We start from the raw sequence: 16078 nt of genomic DNA, 5'->3' as shown, positions 1-16078 counted from the left end.
TTTGACAGCCTATTATCTTCATTCTCTGAGTAAATGATGTGTGGTCTCTAACTTCAAATTGTCAGAATCAGAGTGATTAGTGAAGCCCAGGATTTGATTTTCTTCAGTCCTGGGGTCCATTCCTTGGGTCAATTCATACAACTATGATGGCAATAGCTATGAGGGGGGCAGATCCTCTTGGGAGAAGCTGTGGGTGTGGAGATTATGAATAGCTGCTGTCTCAGAATTTGATGTTAGAAACTCAGATCATTTACTCAGAGAATGGTGAAATATCAGTTGCCTTGGCCACTTTAAAACAAAGGAAGACTAATTGTAGACATTCTGTGTCCAGTCATCAAGGGGGAAGAGCTGTTCTTTGTGACTTATCCTTAGATTCTGTAACAAGATCTCTTATATATCTATTGTGACATTACCTCACATGGTTGAATTTGGTGGACTTCTGGTCCTGCTGAGTGCACTTCATGTTGAGATTCTGTTTACTAGATCTGGGCAGTTCTGTATGTCTAACTAGCTCTCAGATGATGTGATACTGCTGATCTGAGGACCACACTTGAAATAATAGGAATGGTAAAGGCAAGCAGAGCAGCTGGAGTTCAGAGAGGGCCAGGGTGGGGCAGGAGGAGAAATTAACAATGGCTGGGGAGACTCAAGAAGTGGATGTGTTCAGAAACATCAAATGTTGCAGAGGGTTGAGTAAAATAAAAGCAGAAACCGTTTAGTATCAACATTGGTGTGATTTTGTGAGTTCTTTTTAGCAGTGCTTAGAAGCCTATGAATTAGAGAACAGGAATCCACTGAATTAATTCAGAGTTGGGGTTTGCAAAGCTAGGAAGTGGAAGGAAAAAAAGGTACTTAAATAAATGTGTTAGCTAGGAAGTAGATTAAGTAATAAACCTTGCAGTTTAGGTTGTTTCAAATTATCTATTGCCTTTAGGTTGTTTTTTTTAGGAGATGGGAAAGACTTAACCACTGCTTAAGAGAGAACAGTTTCCCATGGAACTATGTGTGGGTGTGTGCCTGTGCAGGCAAATGGGCTTGTGTGTCTAATCCTTTTGCAAGGGATCTGCAGTATATCTACATAACATGCTGACATTAGAAGGATTTATAACAGTTTACTTGTTTGGACTTTGAGAAAGTATTATCTTTTTCAGTTAAACATGGAATATTCTTTTGCCAAGGTGATTATGGAAAGACAATATTACAGAGGATGGAGATGTGGTCCAGGGTGTGGTGTTTGTGGATATCTTTGGAGAGTCACAAAACTGGCATGTGAATGGTGCCTCATCAGAAACCTTTCGGTTCCACACTTTGTTAGTTTTCTACCTATGTCATACCCAACTGAACTAATCCAAGTACATGGTACCATTTACAATTCATGCTTAAGTCCTTGCAGTAACTTTCGTAGCTTACAAATGACCCCACCATGGAAATGCTATTTCTGAATGACAGGCTTGTGGAGGAGTGGAGGGAGTTGGCAGGAATGCTAGCCCAATCTACCACATTAATAGATTCATAGATGTCATGGGCAGCTTGCCATCCTGAAAATCTGCATAGTGATCTTCAGTCATTTAAATACTTACTTCAGTGATGCCATCCTGTTCTGTACATTATCAGTCATGTCACGTAAGCCAATGTCTAAAATGTTATTTACATTTTGCATTTTAATGGTGCTACATTTGTCGGCAGGTGATTTGATCCAAAGAAATGGTATGGGTTTCCTGGTCCTATGATGATTAGAACTAGTCCTAGAATTCTCAGTTGTTGGCCCTTAGGTTTAATCTTTAGAAAACACCAAGGCTATTAAGTGTTTTTAACTTTTTAAAGCAGCAAATAACTTTTAATTCACTAGAATTTAATGTATTCACATGGATAATTCAAATAATGACTTTGAATAGGTGTAAACTGAACCAATCACTTAAGATAAATTTTCTGGAGATAAAATTTCACTGGCCAACTTTTCCAGAAAACTCATTAGTTACAGTTCTACACACATTCAAACAAAGAAAAATATTTACTGCACATTTTGGTTACCATTTAACTCAGTATAGAAGAAGTAGTTATTCTTTTTTTTTTTTTGAAAAAGCAGCTAAAATTCATCTCTAAGTTGATTTATCTCTTGGCATCTGAAATTGCAGTTTTAGAGAGATTTTATAGAACATGGCTTTTGGATTTTACAAAGAAGTACTTTCAGCAAGAATAGAGTAAGACTCTAAATCACTGAGATTAAAAAGTCCTGTAAGATAATGACTATTAAACCTATATATAAATTTGTTTGAGTTATGCTTTGCCATGAAGGTTTTCCATGGTAGATTTGAAACCCATTGAAGAATAAACTTGTGTGAGAATGCACACAAGTTATTGCTAAACATTGATAAGCACAGGCAAGTGCCAAGAGTGGCTTTTGGTGTGTTGTTTGTTTAGATTACCTGAACACTTTGCTTTTATAAGTTAGAGTTGAGAATATACTACTATCTCTGTTTGAGAGCATAAAGATACTTTGAGTTGGGTAGCTTTTGAGAAAATATGTTAACCCTGGTTTTACTGAGGCCTGACTCAATGGCTATTTCAGTGGGCATGTTTTTAAGTAACCTGCCCCTCTGAGAGAACAAATTAACTTCTTAGTGGAATAGCTCATATTGTAAAAATCAATTAAAAGTGACATTTGATCATTCCAACTGGTCAGATCCAAAGCACTGTTTCCAAATTAGTTTCTTAAAACATACTGATTTTAGGACAATGACACTGTGGTTAAGAACTTGCCCATTAAAAAAATTTAAATTAGTACTTAGGCTCACCTCTTTGCTTTGCATCTTTTGTTTAACTAGGGAAACTTTTATTTCTTTCCTTAAAAGACACTAAAATTACATTCAGAAAACTTGGTTTGAATCTTGATTCTCCAGTCCCTTAGATGTATAACTTTGAACAAGTTATATAATCTATACTTATCTTACTTATTTCCTCAAACAATGGAGTTGGCAATAATTCCAGGGGTTGTAAAGGTTGTAAAACTGAGGCACAGAAATATGAACTGGTTCACAATTACATAGTCAGCGTTACCAGTCAAATTTAATTTCCTTGTACTCTACATTCACCTTTTAGGAAAGATTTTGGCAAGCATCATGTTTTAGGAGAAAGTCATTCATGGGTTTTAGATATGAGGGATGTCTTCTCATCTTGGAACAACGATGCTACCTATCAGCATGTGTGGATGACACAGAGCTGGTTTCTTATTTTACTTAACAGTTTTTCTTTTCTAATCTCTAGAGTTTACTGCTATATAAGTTTACTATGTGTTAATTACTAACTAGGATTTCTTCTTTCTCCACAGCCCATGCTATTGTAAAGGAAACTGAACTTGTCAACACTAGTTGTCTTTCTTGTTCTGTGCATGAAATAATTGAATGCCTCCCAAAGCTCCATCCCGAAGATGTTCCAGAGCTCATGTACACTTAGTCCTCTTTTCAGACTTTTAGTTTATTTGACTTGGTTTTTTATACCACACATAGTTATTCTTTAATATAGGCACATTGCCATTTATTTAAGTTACTCACGTATTTGTTTACAACTTTGATGATCTCCCATGTTCCAGAAACACTGTAGGTATTGGGAGTGGGGTGGTGAATGTAATAGGTTTGTGCCCTTTATTAGTTAAATTTTCAGTCTAATGGGAGAAGATAGTCATCAAATAGAAGTAACGCCACTTCTCTGGATAGTGCTATGAAGGCATCGAACATGGTGCTCTAGGGATGGATAAGAGAAGGCATTGGTCAGATACTTGGTGATCATAATTGGTTCTCCCTTTCCTGTTTTCAGCCCTGTACAAGATGTCAGAGACTTAGAAAGAGCAGAGCCAGGGCAGGTTAAATAGAGTGGATGCCCAGCAGAGTTGGCAAGGCAAAATAGAGGATAACATAAGGGAGCCAGAGAGAAAAGAAAAAGCAAAAAATTAGCTTAAGCACTGCAACACATATCAGTTGTTGAATATGTATGTCACTGTGTCACTGAAGATAAATAATATTGTCATAACTGCCATTTTTATGAAAAATTATTACATAGTCATTCTACTCAACTCATTAAAAGAGCGAGGAACACAGTAAATGAAATATGATTTCCATTAACATGGTCAAAGTATTTTCTTGTTTATAGTTTTATAACCCAGTCCACTCCGTTTTAGTTACTCTCTAGAGATTCCCAACACAGTTTGGTGACCCTCGTGAAATCCACTGATGGTTTCTCAGGCTGCTTGAAATTAAGCATCATGCATAGCAGCCCCTGTGTATTTTGCTGGAGAGAGGTCCCATAACTTGCACTGGGTTCTAAGAGTCTGTAACTCCATACGCCCCCAGTTTTGCACTCTAATATTTTGTGATTTTCTTTTACTTTTTGTGACACTCAGATGGTTTTTCCTCCTCAAAATGGTTTCATTTTTCTTTTGATTTTCATGATTGTATTTTGGTATTTTTAAATGTTTACTGCTTGGTTATCCTCAGTGTGTGGTATTCTTGGTTTATTGTATGCATCTGATCCCAGTCCTTCTCTCTGTCTCTCTTTTGTCTGGCCAACAGTGTGGGGATGTGCCAACTGCAGGGTTGTGTTCTCCAGCCCTTCTGGAACCTTTACATCTCCATGCTACCCCAATGACTACCCTAACAGCCAGGCTTGCATGTGGACCCTCCGAGCTCCCACCGGCTACATCATTCAGATAACGTTTAATGACTTCGATATTGAAGAAGCTCCCAATTGCATTTATGACTCATTGTCCCTTGATAATGGAGAGAGCCAGACTAAATTTTGTGGAGCAACTGCCAAAGGACTATCATTTAACTCAAGTGCGAATGAGATGCATGTGTCCTTTTCAAGTGACTTTAGCATCCAGAAGAAAGGTTTCAATGCCAGCTACATTAGAGGTATGTAAACCAAAGGCTGTGCCAACCTTCTGCTTTCATTTAACATGTTCTCCAATAAACACCAGGACCAGAAGACAGAGTTATGCTCTTTTATGTGAATGTGAATGATTAGGATTAGGATTCAAGGGCAAGACTGTTCATTTTCTATGAACATTCTCATTAGCAAACTATAATCACCAGATCCAAAATCTGGTTTCAGTAGAGCTGAATTCTTCTATATTGTTTATATGGGAAACATTTAAAAGCTGCTGGGAAGACAGTGTAGATATTCTATTACCAGTAATTAATATCTATAATTCTGATATCTCTCCACTGAAAATTAAAGACATCTTTATTTAGAAATCATTTTTATTATGGGTGTTTAAGATGTTACCCTTTTAAAGGACTGTTCCAGGGGACAATACAATAAATCAGTGTACAAATTTAAAAGTATCTATTAATAACTTGAGGTAATAAACAACTTAGCCTGAGGAAAGCCCTAAAAGTGGCTAATTGAAGGACATAAGACATATTATTGAATACGTTTCCTAGATTCTGGCACATTACATTAAAATAATCTATCTCTAAAAACAGCTTTTTTCTTTGGGGAAACGCAAGCTTCAAGACTGTGAGATTTAGTTATACATTTTTTTCCTCCTGGGCTTCATAAGTAGATGTCACGTATTAACAAAAAGGAGAAGAAAAGAAAGAAGCAAGATGGGAAGGCACAACCGTGACATTTTAACTGAGGAGTTATAGGTGATTAAGTAAAGCATACATAGTTTAGTATTTAAAGTGATGTTTTAAAAATTATAATATTAGTATTCACTTGCAATTTACTGCTATGTGAAGGCATTGATGTATGCTTTGAGATACTAGCTTATTTAATTCTCATTGGCCATCTATGTAGTAGGTGCCATTGTTCTTCCTTATACAGATGAGGAGACCAAGGTAGAGAGAGGAGAAAAAACATACCCCAGGTTAAGGAAGAGCTGGGATATGAAGTTCCATTGTCTGCCCTTTAACTTCAGTTCCTTAATATCTGTCAAAAATTACCTTGATTTGACCGAGTGTAAAGGAACTATATCTTAAATTTCCATTTTTGTTTGGTTTTTCACTAGACTCCTTCCCTTTTATAGAGTTCTTTTGCATTTGTTCCTAAAGTAGCCTGATAATGGGGTGGGGGAGGAGGAGAAGGGGGGAAAAGACTGGGAAGAGTGAAAGGCAGTTGTTAATGAAAAATAGAACTATTGATTATTCTTGGAAAGGATTTGAAAAATAAGCTGTTTTAAAAATCTTAGGCAGCCTGCCTAAAACCAGTTCTTTCCTTAATTAGCGAGTTACGTTTTTAAATTTTTAATGAATTAGTTCAGAGAAGTAAAATACTGCGTTGGCTAGCTGTAAGTCAGAGTTTCTGTGTAAAGTGCAATCATGTTTAGAGTTAAAATCAACAGGATTTCTTATTGAATGGATTAGTGATAGAAGATGGACAGAGAAAGGGGGCAGTGAGGGGGCAGAGGGTAAGTGAAAAGTTAATTAGTAGAAAGTGGTAGAGGGCTGAAGTGTATCAGACATTTTGTATCTCAGTCCATATGCTGGAGTTGCCATGCCTTATCTCTGGTGTTTTGTTTTGTTTTAGTTGCTGTGTCCTTAAGGAATCAAAAGGTCATTTTACCCCAAACACCTGATGCTTACCAGGTGTCTGTGGCCAAAAGTGTCTCCATTCCAGAGCTCAGTGCCCTCACACTCTGCTTTGAAGCAGCCAAAACTGGTCATGAAGACAACGACTGGACAGCTTTCTCTTACTCAAATGCATCCTTCACACAATTGCTTAGTTTTGGAAAGGCTAAAAATGACTACTTCCTGTCTATTTCTGGCTCAAAATGCTTTCTGAACAGTGCTTTACCTGTGAAGGACAAAGAAGACATTTTCACAGAAAGTTTTGAGCAGCTCTGCATTGTTTGGAATAATACTTTGGGCTCTGTTGGTATAAGTTTCAAAAGAAACTATGAAACAGTTCCGTGTGATTCTACCATCAGTTCAACTATTCCTGGGAATGGGAAATTGTTTTTGGGGTCCAATAAAAACGAAATTGCCTCTCTAAAAGGGGACATTTATAACTTTCGACTATGGAATTTTACTATGAATCCAAAACTCCTCTCCAATCTCAGCTGCAATGTGAAAGGGAATGTGGTTGATTGGCAAAATGACTTTTGGAATATCCCAACCCTGGCCTTGAAAGCTGAAAGCAACCTGAGCTGTGGTGAGTCTGTGGCACAAAGAATTAATATTTTCTTTTAATTGGTGAAAATGTTTGTCAGTAAGAAATTGTATCCACACATTTGTATATGTGTGTGTGTGTGTGTGTATACACAATTATCATTAAAAAGCTCTTTTAATTTTAAAAACGTAATCCAGTCAGTCATAGCAAACATTTGATTACAAGCCATGCTTATTCAGTGAAAGATTTTTGTCTTCCCATTCTCAATTTATCCCTAGCTCATAAATTATCACAGTTTATCACCAACAAAACAGTTATAATTATCAAGTCTCAAAAAGAAATGAGAACATTAGGCTAAAAACAAAAGAAGTTAATAAATAAGTTATTGTTTTTAATCACAAAAAAGATATACAATAATCTGATCTTTATCATCCTAGAATAAAATTTCAGTTGTATTTCTTAGTAGTTACCACCTAAGTATTAACCTGCAAACTTTCCATTTTATGGAAAGACTTGATAATCAGGAATTGTCAAGGTTTTCAGTCCATTTGTTTGAAAATGAATGTCTGTAGCTTGTTTTAAATACTCTTCTCTTTCTGGTTGCTCCTTAAGAGACTTTAAATATAGTATCATTGGCAATAGCCAAATGTAAGATATTTTGGAAAATAATTCTATATAACAAAATTATATTGAAATAGACCTCCATCAAATAGTCTCTCTATACACAGCTGATTCTGAAAAAATCTTTATTTTATTATAGGGCTGATTCAAACACAAATAACAGAAGTTTCATTATCAATTTTAATTGCCATATGACCTAAATCTAAGATGTTGATAATATATACTTTTTGGTCATAAAACTACCTCTCAGGAAAGGAGAGAAGAAAGAACCTAATATTTGAAAGCCATCTCCTCAAGTTTCCCAGACCTGTACCTGCCCTTCTGGTATGGCAAAGTCCTGCCCCCTACCCCTCTATAAAGACCACCCACTTGTGTATATGGTCCATAGGGCCCTTGCAGTTGCTGGAATACTATTAAATGATGTCATATGAGAGAGATTTTCTTAGGGCTTGTAAGAAAGAGTGCTAACTACAACCCTGTTCCAGAAGGAGACTGTGGGACTTTATAAGAGTTAATTGTGTTCCATAGATTCTTAGTCTAAGATTAGTTAGAGAGGACATTCAGGGACTCTCAAGAAGTCTTTTACTCAGTAAGGAAATCGAGACCGTCAAATGAGTGTGTTTGGTGTGGACTGTAAATGAACAAGGAGAGGAAGTGATGCATTTACTTCCTGCATCCAGTATGATTGTTTTTATTTTTTAAATTTTGTTATTGTTGTGCTATGTGAGAGTACATTGTAGCATTTGTAGAGGTTCTTACAATGTATCAGATATATCCTACTTGAATTCACCCCCTCCACTGCTCTCTTTCATCCCCTGCCATTTGATTGTTTTTAGTCTTGGAGCCTCTATTCATCATTTTCTTGGCCACTGTTAAATTGCAGTATAGATTTTTTGAACATTTAATTTTATATGGGATAGCATTTTTAGGACTATAGCAAACAAAAATTTGGACTAGGTATATTAATAAGTACTAACACTTAGATTTAAATTGCTGATCACGATGGCTCACACTTGTAATCACAGCTACACATGAGGTGTATGTAGGAGAATCAAAGTCTGAGGCCTACCAGGGCAAAAATTCTAGACCCTCTCTGAAAAATAACTAAAGCAAAGCAGAATTGGTTTGTGGCTCAAGTGGTAGAGTATCCGCCTAGCAAGCATGGGTCCCTGAGTTACAATCCCAGTACTGACCCCTAGGTAAAAAAAAAAGTACTGACAAAATAAATTGTATTTAAATTGAATGCACATTATGTAGCAGATACAAAATAAGCACTTTGCACATATTTCCTACATCACTGATATCATCATGTGGGTTTCTTTTCCTGACCCTATTTTGCACATGAGAAAATCTGGGCACATGGAGAGTAAATAATTCATACAATGTCACTTTATTACTAAGTGGCCAAGCCAGGATTTTAACTCAGAAAGCTTAGTTTTAGAGATATGTTCTCTTAATCAGTGTAAATTAGACTCTCCGTCAGCATGAACCATCCTAGAGGATGTGATTTAGTCCTAGAATTTGCAAGCTAACTCTTGCCCAGAGGAGTATGAAGGTCTAAGAACCAGCTTTTCTGGCCAGCAGTGCATTCCATGGGAAAACACTGCCCTTACAGGGTTTTAACATAGTATCTGTTTTAAACAAACTTAATAAGCTCTGTTCCTTCAGTGCTTCTTGGATACCTTAATATGATAAAATAAGAGGGCTCATTATTATAAGGATTCCTATACTTTTTCAGAAATCCTTAATGACAGATCTTGGCAAACCAGGAAAGCCTATGGCAGGCTACTGTGTAAATAAAGTTTTATTGCAGCACACCACCCTTAGTTTGTGCTTTGTCTATGACTGCAACTTTGCTGCAGGGATGAAGTTGACTGATTGTGTTAGACACAACATGGCCCACCACTTTAAAATACTGATTGTCAATCCCTTTATGAGAAAATGTGCAAACTCCTGAAACTAACCCAAAGAATCATCAGGGTCCAATTTTCTAAAGCTCACACCTTGAACCACACAGGAAAAGAACTGCCATACCTCCAGCGCCAGAAGTGAAAAAAAACCAAACACCTCTAGACTCATTGAGCCCTTGACTTGGGTATGGTGGTAGCATTTATTTGTTGTTTATTTGCATTTTCTACATAATGCTTTTAAATGATAAATTTGTTTCCATCATTAAAAAGTTAGATTTCACATAAAAAATGATTTATTTTCTTTTTCTTGCAAACAAAACACTAATACTTAGTAGCACTTCAACATGGTCAACACAGCTAAAGTTAAGATGTGGCTCCTTTTGAAGGAACTTTCCAGTTTACGCCAGCCCTGAATCCTTCCCACTCCAGCCTCTTTCAATTGCCTTCTGACCATGGTGGGCATTTAAGTTTGGAAATCTCAATTTAGGGTACTCCTTTCGCTTATGCAGGGGAGGACCGTGAAGCTTAGAAAAAAATAACTGGTTGAGGGGGAGAGTGGGTAAAAACACACCTCTGCTTCCTTGTCCAGTTTGTATCTGGGAGTCCTCATGGTTCCTTTATTTTTAACTTATTAATTTATTTTTATTATCAGTTGACAAAAATTGTCTGTATTTATGTTGTACAACATGTCTTTATGCACTCGTAGACTAATTCAAGCTCATTAGCACATCTGTTACCTCAATAGGCTTAATCCTTTATTTGTTTGAGAAAATTTTAAATCTACTCTATTGACAATTACTTTTTCTTTCTTTTTTTTTTTTTTTTTTAGTTGTAAATTGTGGTGCTAGAGATGGAACTGTGGGACTGGAGTATAGTAGGCAAGGGTTTTACTCTGAGTTATATCCCTGTCCTCCTCTCTTAGCAAGTTCACATATATGGTATATTGCTTTGAGCTATAGTCACATACAATAGGTCTCCTGAACTTATTCCTCCTAGCTACAATTTTGTGTCCTTGACATTTCTCTAATTCCTGTGTCCCACCCTTCAACCCCCTCACTCCCTGTTAATCACCATTCTACTCTGTTACTATGATTTCAACTTTTTGAGATTCCACATATAAGTGACATCATGCAGTCCTCTTAATTTCTTAAACATTGTCTTTGAGACTCCTCTCCTAAGCCTTAAGATTACTGGAATATAACAAATGCATGCTGATGTACCTTAGTCATCTGTATGTTTCAAAATGATTTCATCAAAGGAGCAGCACAGGCTTACAGAGTCAGTATGTTTGGGTTTCTTTAGCTCTTACAGAAGTCATCTTGACATTCTGAAATGACTCTAAACACCCCCATTGGGTACACTCATCTGCCCCAGACTGTGTGTCACAAGGAATGATGGGAGAGGTAATTTCCTGCTGCTTAATCATCAGCTTTGGGAGTTGAAGAATCCAAGTCACTTATTAACTGACAGGAAATACCTGTACTAAAGATTATATCTAGGCTGTTAGCTAAGTTAAACTTCAATAAGTAGAAAAAAGTATCTTCTATTAACATTTTAACCTTTCCTTCCCCTCCCCTCCCCTCCCCCCCCCCCCCCCCCCCGGAAAACACTGTGACTTGCTGTTTATGGTTATCATAATTTCCAGCAAACTCACGACCAGTACAGTAACCAATGGAAATAGGATTACATTCCTGGCATTCCACTGTACTGAGCAGGTCTGTGAAACATGAGCTATTCCAGGATCAACTTGCGATAGAAAAGGAATAGATTTCCTATTTGTGATTTGCCAAACAAGTTATAATATGAAAGTAAGGAAGTAAAACCAGCAGACTACATTTAATATTTAAATGCCCTGACGTTTGTTTCACATATTAAATACTCTAGCCTTAATAAAATCAGGATCTTGTTAATCGATTTCTTAATTAAACAATTTCATAATTGGACTTTTTGTTTCTCTATACTTTTATAAGCATATTTGTGGACTATGTCTGAATTAAGAAAATTTCAGTAGATTTTTTTAAATATGTTTAATCTTCTCAGATCTTTCCAGAAATAAATGCTTTATTTAACAATAATTCTTTTTCATGTCATAAGGTCTTTTTTTCCTAGAACAAACTTTTAAACATATTCAGTTAAACATATTCATATCCTTCTTACAGCATTCAGAGAACATATAATTTCCTTAGTTGACTTTTTAATTATAGGTACAAGTATTTGACTGTTTTATAATTTTAAATTCAGACACCCCACTGCCCATCAATTTTCACAAAGAACAGACAGTGCTTTCTCTACCAGTTTTATTTATTTTACTGATTACTGCTCTTTCCTGAACAGTGGTACAGTTAACTCAATGAATAGTCCAACTTCAAACAAATTAGATTTACTTAACAAGCATTTCTTAAGCACTTCCATCTGTTAGACATTGTGGATGTAGAGATAAGACACAGATCATCTGTATCCAGCTTTGTTGTTTCTCTAGAAATTCTTTGTTGTGATTTATAGAAATTTCTGGATTTTCTTATAGACTTTTGTACTTAACAACTGCTAAGGCTACCCTTTCATAATTACTACAGATCTGTGCTTCACAGCTCTAAAACTCAATTACTGGTTCCTTCCTTGTCTAACAAATTGAGTTGTGTTTTTAGATTACTATCATTTGAAAATAGCAATAAAATCACATTACCTTTACAAAGGACTTTATTATTTGAAAATGCTCAAACTTTCCAGAAATAATTTTATTTTAAATATATTTACTTATTAAAAGTTACAAAATTAATCTTAATAACACCTGCAAAGAAAATTTGAAATGTCATACTTTTTTCTGATTATTGCACTTTACTGCAAAATTTTACTCTACTCTTATTTGAATTATCCAGTAGTGTGTGTGATAAGCTGTTGGCTGTACATCAGACCATTTTACCATAACTTGTGTAATTATATAGTGACTCCATTGAGTAGCATGATTTGGAAAGAACAACAGATAGAGAAGAAAGATTAGACTTTATAACTTTTGGCCAGTTTCCCATTTGCAGTGGTTGTAATTTTGTTTCAAAAAGTTTGACTCTAAATTTTATTGTTAGACAAATAGCTTTAAAGACCTTTGATGAAACTCAAAAATCAGAGAACATACACAGATCATGTTCTAAAAAGATGGTAAGTATCCCAGAAAAAGGATGACCTCTTCTCCCAATTTACAAATCTGTTGGCCTAGAAAAATTGATCATGACTTTTTTGATCATTCACATTTTTATGCAGATATGCTGCAAATAGAACTGGATATAAATGAATAGGTTGTAAATATTTTTGGCTGTTTTTGTGTGTGTGGTGGGGTTTCACAATTTTGCTTAGACTGGTCTGGAACTCTGGGCTCACGTGGCCTTCTTACCTTACCGTTCCCTATAACTGGGACTGCGATGACATGTCACTTCGGGCTGTGTTTACTTTCTGTGTTTCATACATTTGTTATGTCATTTGTTGTATTTGTAATGTAAGATTTCATTAATCAATTAACTTCCAATTAAATTTAATTTGTCACTTGTACCATTTCACTAAAACAGGCAAAAGCAAATTTAATCCCATTGCTCAATCGGATCAACATAAAGTAGTGTTTTGAGTATTTATCAAGCAATATCAATTTGCTAAACTAGAAGTTCCCCATAAAAATGACTAATTAAAATACTGAGAAACAAGTGTTTATCATTTTCCTTGAAAGTATGCCACATTAAAATTTGTACTTGGTACCATACAAGGAAACTGAGAAGATGTGCAAGAAAATTAATGAACATCTCATTCTAAAACATAGTTCTTCTGATTTTCTTTCCTTATTTCCACCTCTAAGCTCTTTAATATGTTGTAGTGGAAATGTATTTAGCCTAAGACTTTCTTTCCCACAACACTGTCCCTTATCTTTCTTTGTCTTCTGGAGATACTGTATCAGTTCCAGAAGTGCCTAAGGAGCCTTTGCCTGCCAACATTGTGTGTAATTTGAGAAGGCAGGAACTCCATCCAAGGGTCTCTTCTGTTGCATGCTATAGCGACTGAGATTAAATCAGTCACTTTGAGTTTCAAAGGCTTTTTACTTTTCAGAAGTCCCTTACTAAAATATGAGTGCCTAGAGGAGGAATGAGGACCTGAATAAAGAAGGCATGCACTGTGATGGGAAGGAATAAACAGCAGAAAACATTTAAGATAAAATTCTGCCTCTGCCCTTCCTCAACTTCTGCCTCCTCAAATACTCATTTTCCAGAGGACACTCACTTAGGTTTTCAGTGTTGAAGAAAAAAAAAAAAAACCTTTCCCTATCTCTACTTCCTTGCACAACCAAGCTTCCTCTTCTTGCATTTGCTCTTCAGACTGCAGCAGTATGAATTTCAATGTTCCCACGGGACTGAGACCAATTTCTATAGAGCTACTACTAAAATTCCAATGCAAAGCTAAAGGTCTTCCAGTCTTTACCACCATGACCTTTCAGTCATACTTGATATTGCCACACCTTCCGTTAAGCAGTTCTTCACTTAAATTCTGTGAAATTCTACAAGATTTGTTTTTACCCTCTCAACTTTATGTGGCTAATACTTAAATATAGGACTATTTATGGTCTGTTCTTTTCTCTTTTCAAAATCAACACTCTGGCTCTTGTGATTCCAAACACATGAAGAGCTTCTGTTGAAGATTTCCTAGCTTGACTTCTTACAGAAACATGTACACTTCCTGGGTATTTAGATATTGCACAAATACCTAGTTTCCATCACTGGATTTATTGTTAATCTCTCTAGGCCTAACTTGACACTCCTGGTATTGCCTGGCTCCTTTTACGAGATCATTATGTGTCAGTTTCTCAAGTTGAGAACCAGCAAAATGTTCTCTAGTCTTCCCTTTCTTGTCCTCTTTCCAATTAGTCACTAAATCAAATACATTCTTTTTTTCATATTTCTGGTATCCAACTCTTTCTGTCCACCTTCATTACACTCATGAGTTGTTAGTTTTATGCCTGCTTTTTATACTTCTCCTCTTTTGTTATAGGACCCCAAAAGTGATTGTTTTAAAATATAAACCTAATCTTCTCTCTCAGATCCTCTTTATTTTTCCCACTGTCTTTAAGAAAGAGTTCAGACTTTTAGCAGTCATTCATAATGTGTTCAGTAATTTATTTAGTAAAGCTTGAGCTCTCAACTACTGTGTGTGTGATTTACCCTTGGAAGAAAGACAGTGTTCATGATGCTTTGATAATCATCCCTAGAATTTCCTATAATTGCTCAATTGCAGCAGTGCTGTTACTTGGGAGTTGCAGACCTCTTCAGTGCGTCCTTGGTTTATGTTTCAGAAACCTTATGTGGTAGTATCACATCTTTTGCAACTACATATGCCTCACAAGTCTACTTCTTTGTATTAGACTTCCTTTTCACTCTTCTCAGCAAGTTGCTGTCATACCCTTCTTTGGACCAACACAGCCTTCAAAAGCATTTGCCTTAGCACTTAGAACTGTGAAGCCAGTTTCTATTCATGCCTCTGAGAGCAGAGACAACGCATGAAGCATTCTCCTGGCCTCTGTGCCTCAGATGTTGTAGGCAATGAGTAAAGGTTTGTTTCAAGAACATGTAAAAGTCTGTGATGAGAGTTTCTTGTCAGTTAATGTCACCTGACAGATCTGCCTATAGGCCTGGACCAGCTGAGGTACCATAATTCTTTTCTTGGGCCAGAAACCTGAGGCGACTGAGAATGTAGAAATCATGCCTCTTGAGACGCTGTTAAACTGTTGGGGTGTTTTCTACTTACGCATACCATTTACCTAACTAGATGTCTTTTGTGAGCTTATGTACCTGCCATGACTTCACATGTTATTCCATGGGAAAGTTAGGAAAGTGTTTAAACATTGTAATAAAATCACTATCTATATAAAAGTTCTTTAAAGCTATATATATATATATATATATATATATATATATATATATAGTATTCAACATATATATGTGTGTGTGTTTATCTGTATTTATATATATGCACACATACTTATTACATGTGTTCATATTTATTCTTATGTGTGTATTCAGATGCACTGTGATTTGCAATAAGTTTAGCACATTTTTCCCAGACTCATTCTATTGATTGTTATAGAGAGATCTAGTGCAATAGAGAAAACCCACTACTTCTGCTAGAAAATGAGCTCAAAGTCTATTTCCTGCTGCTGATGAGTCAGTAAAAGCTTGCAATAAAAAGAAACAAGACTGACTTGAAGTCACAGAAAGATACTTCTGGAATTGCAGACATGCTAGTGGCTATGAACCAAAAAATGTGAATTTTATGAGTAATTCATATTATAGCAGTTCACTTTTGAAACTTTGCCTTGATGCTTTTATTATTTTTATGAATTTCTGCTAGAGCCTTATAATTTATGCCATAAGGTCCCCAACTTTTCATACAAACTTTTAACACATCTCTTC

The 16078-nt window shown here is 36.0% G+C and overlaps 1 protein-coding gene across 10 annotated transcripts in view; it reads left to right on the top strand.

The window, feature by feature from the left end:
• Nucleotides 1–16078, top strand: part of Adgrg6 (adhesion G protein-coupled receptor G6) — a 134970-nt gene that overhangs the window by 59206 nt on the left and 59686 nt on the right. For all 10 annotated transcript variants that reach the window (XM_074073240.1, XM_074073250.1, XM_074073256.1 and 7 more), the window contains 2 exons: nucleotides 4566–4907; nucleotides 6526–7149. In XM_074073240.1, the coding sequence (XP_073929341.1) occupies nucleotides 4566–4907; nucleotides 6526–7149 (966 nt within the window). The remainder of the gene's footprint in view (nucleotides 1–4565; nucleotides 4908–6525; nucleotides 7150–16078) is intronic.

Source organism: Castor canadensis, chromosome 1, assembly GCF_047511655.1.
Source record: "Castor canadensis chromosome 1, mCasCan1.hap1v2, whole genome shotgun sequence".
In the NCBI taxonomy this organism is placed as follows: domain Eukaryota; kingdom Metazoa; phylum Chordata; class Mammalia; order Rodentia; family Castoridae; genus Castor; species Castor canadensis.
Note: the sequence above shows the minus strand (reverse complement) of the source record. Positions and strands in the feature narration are given on the sequence as shown.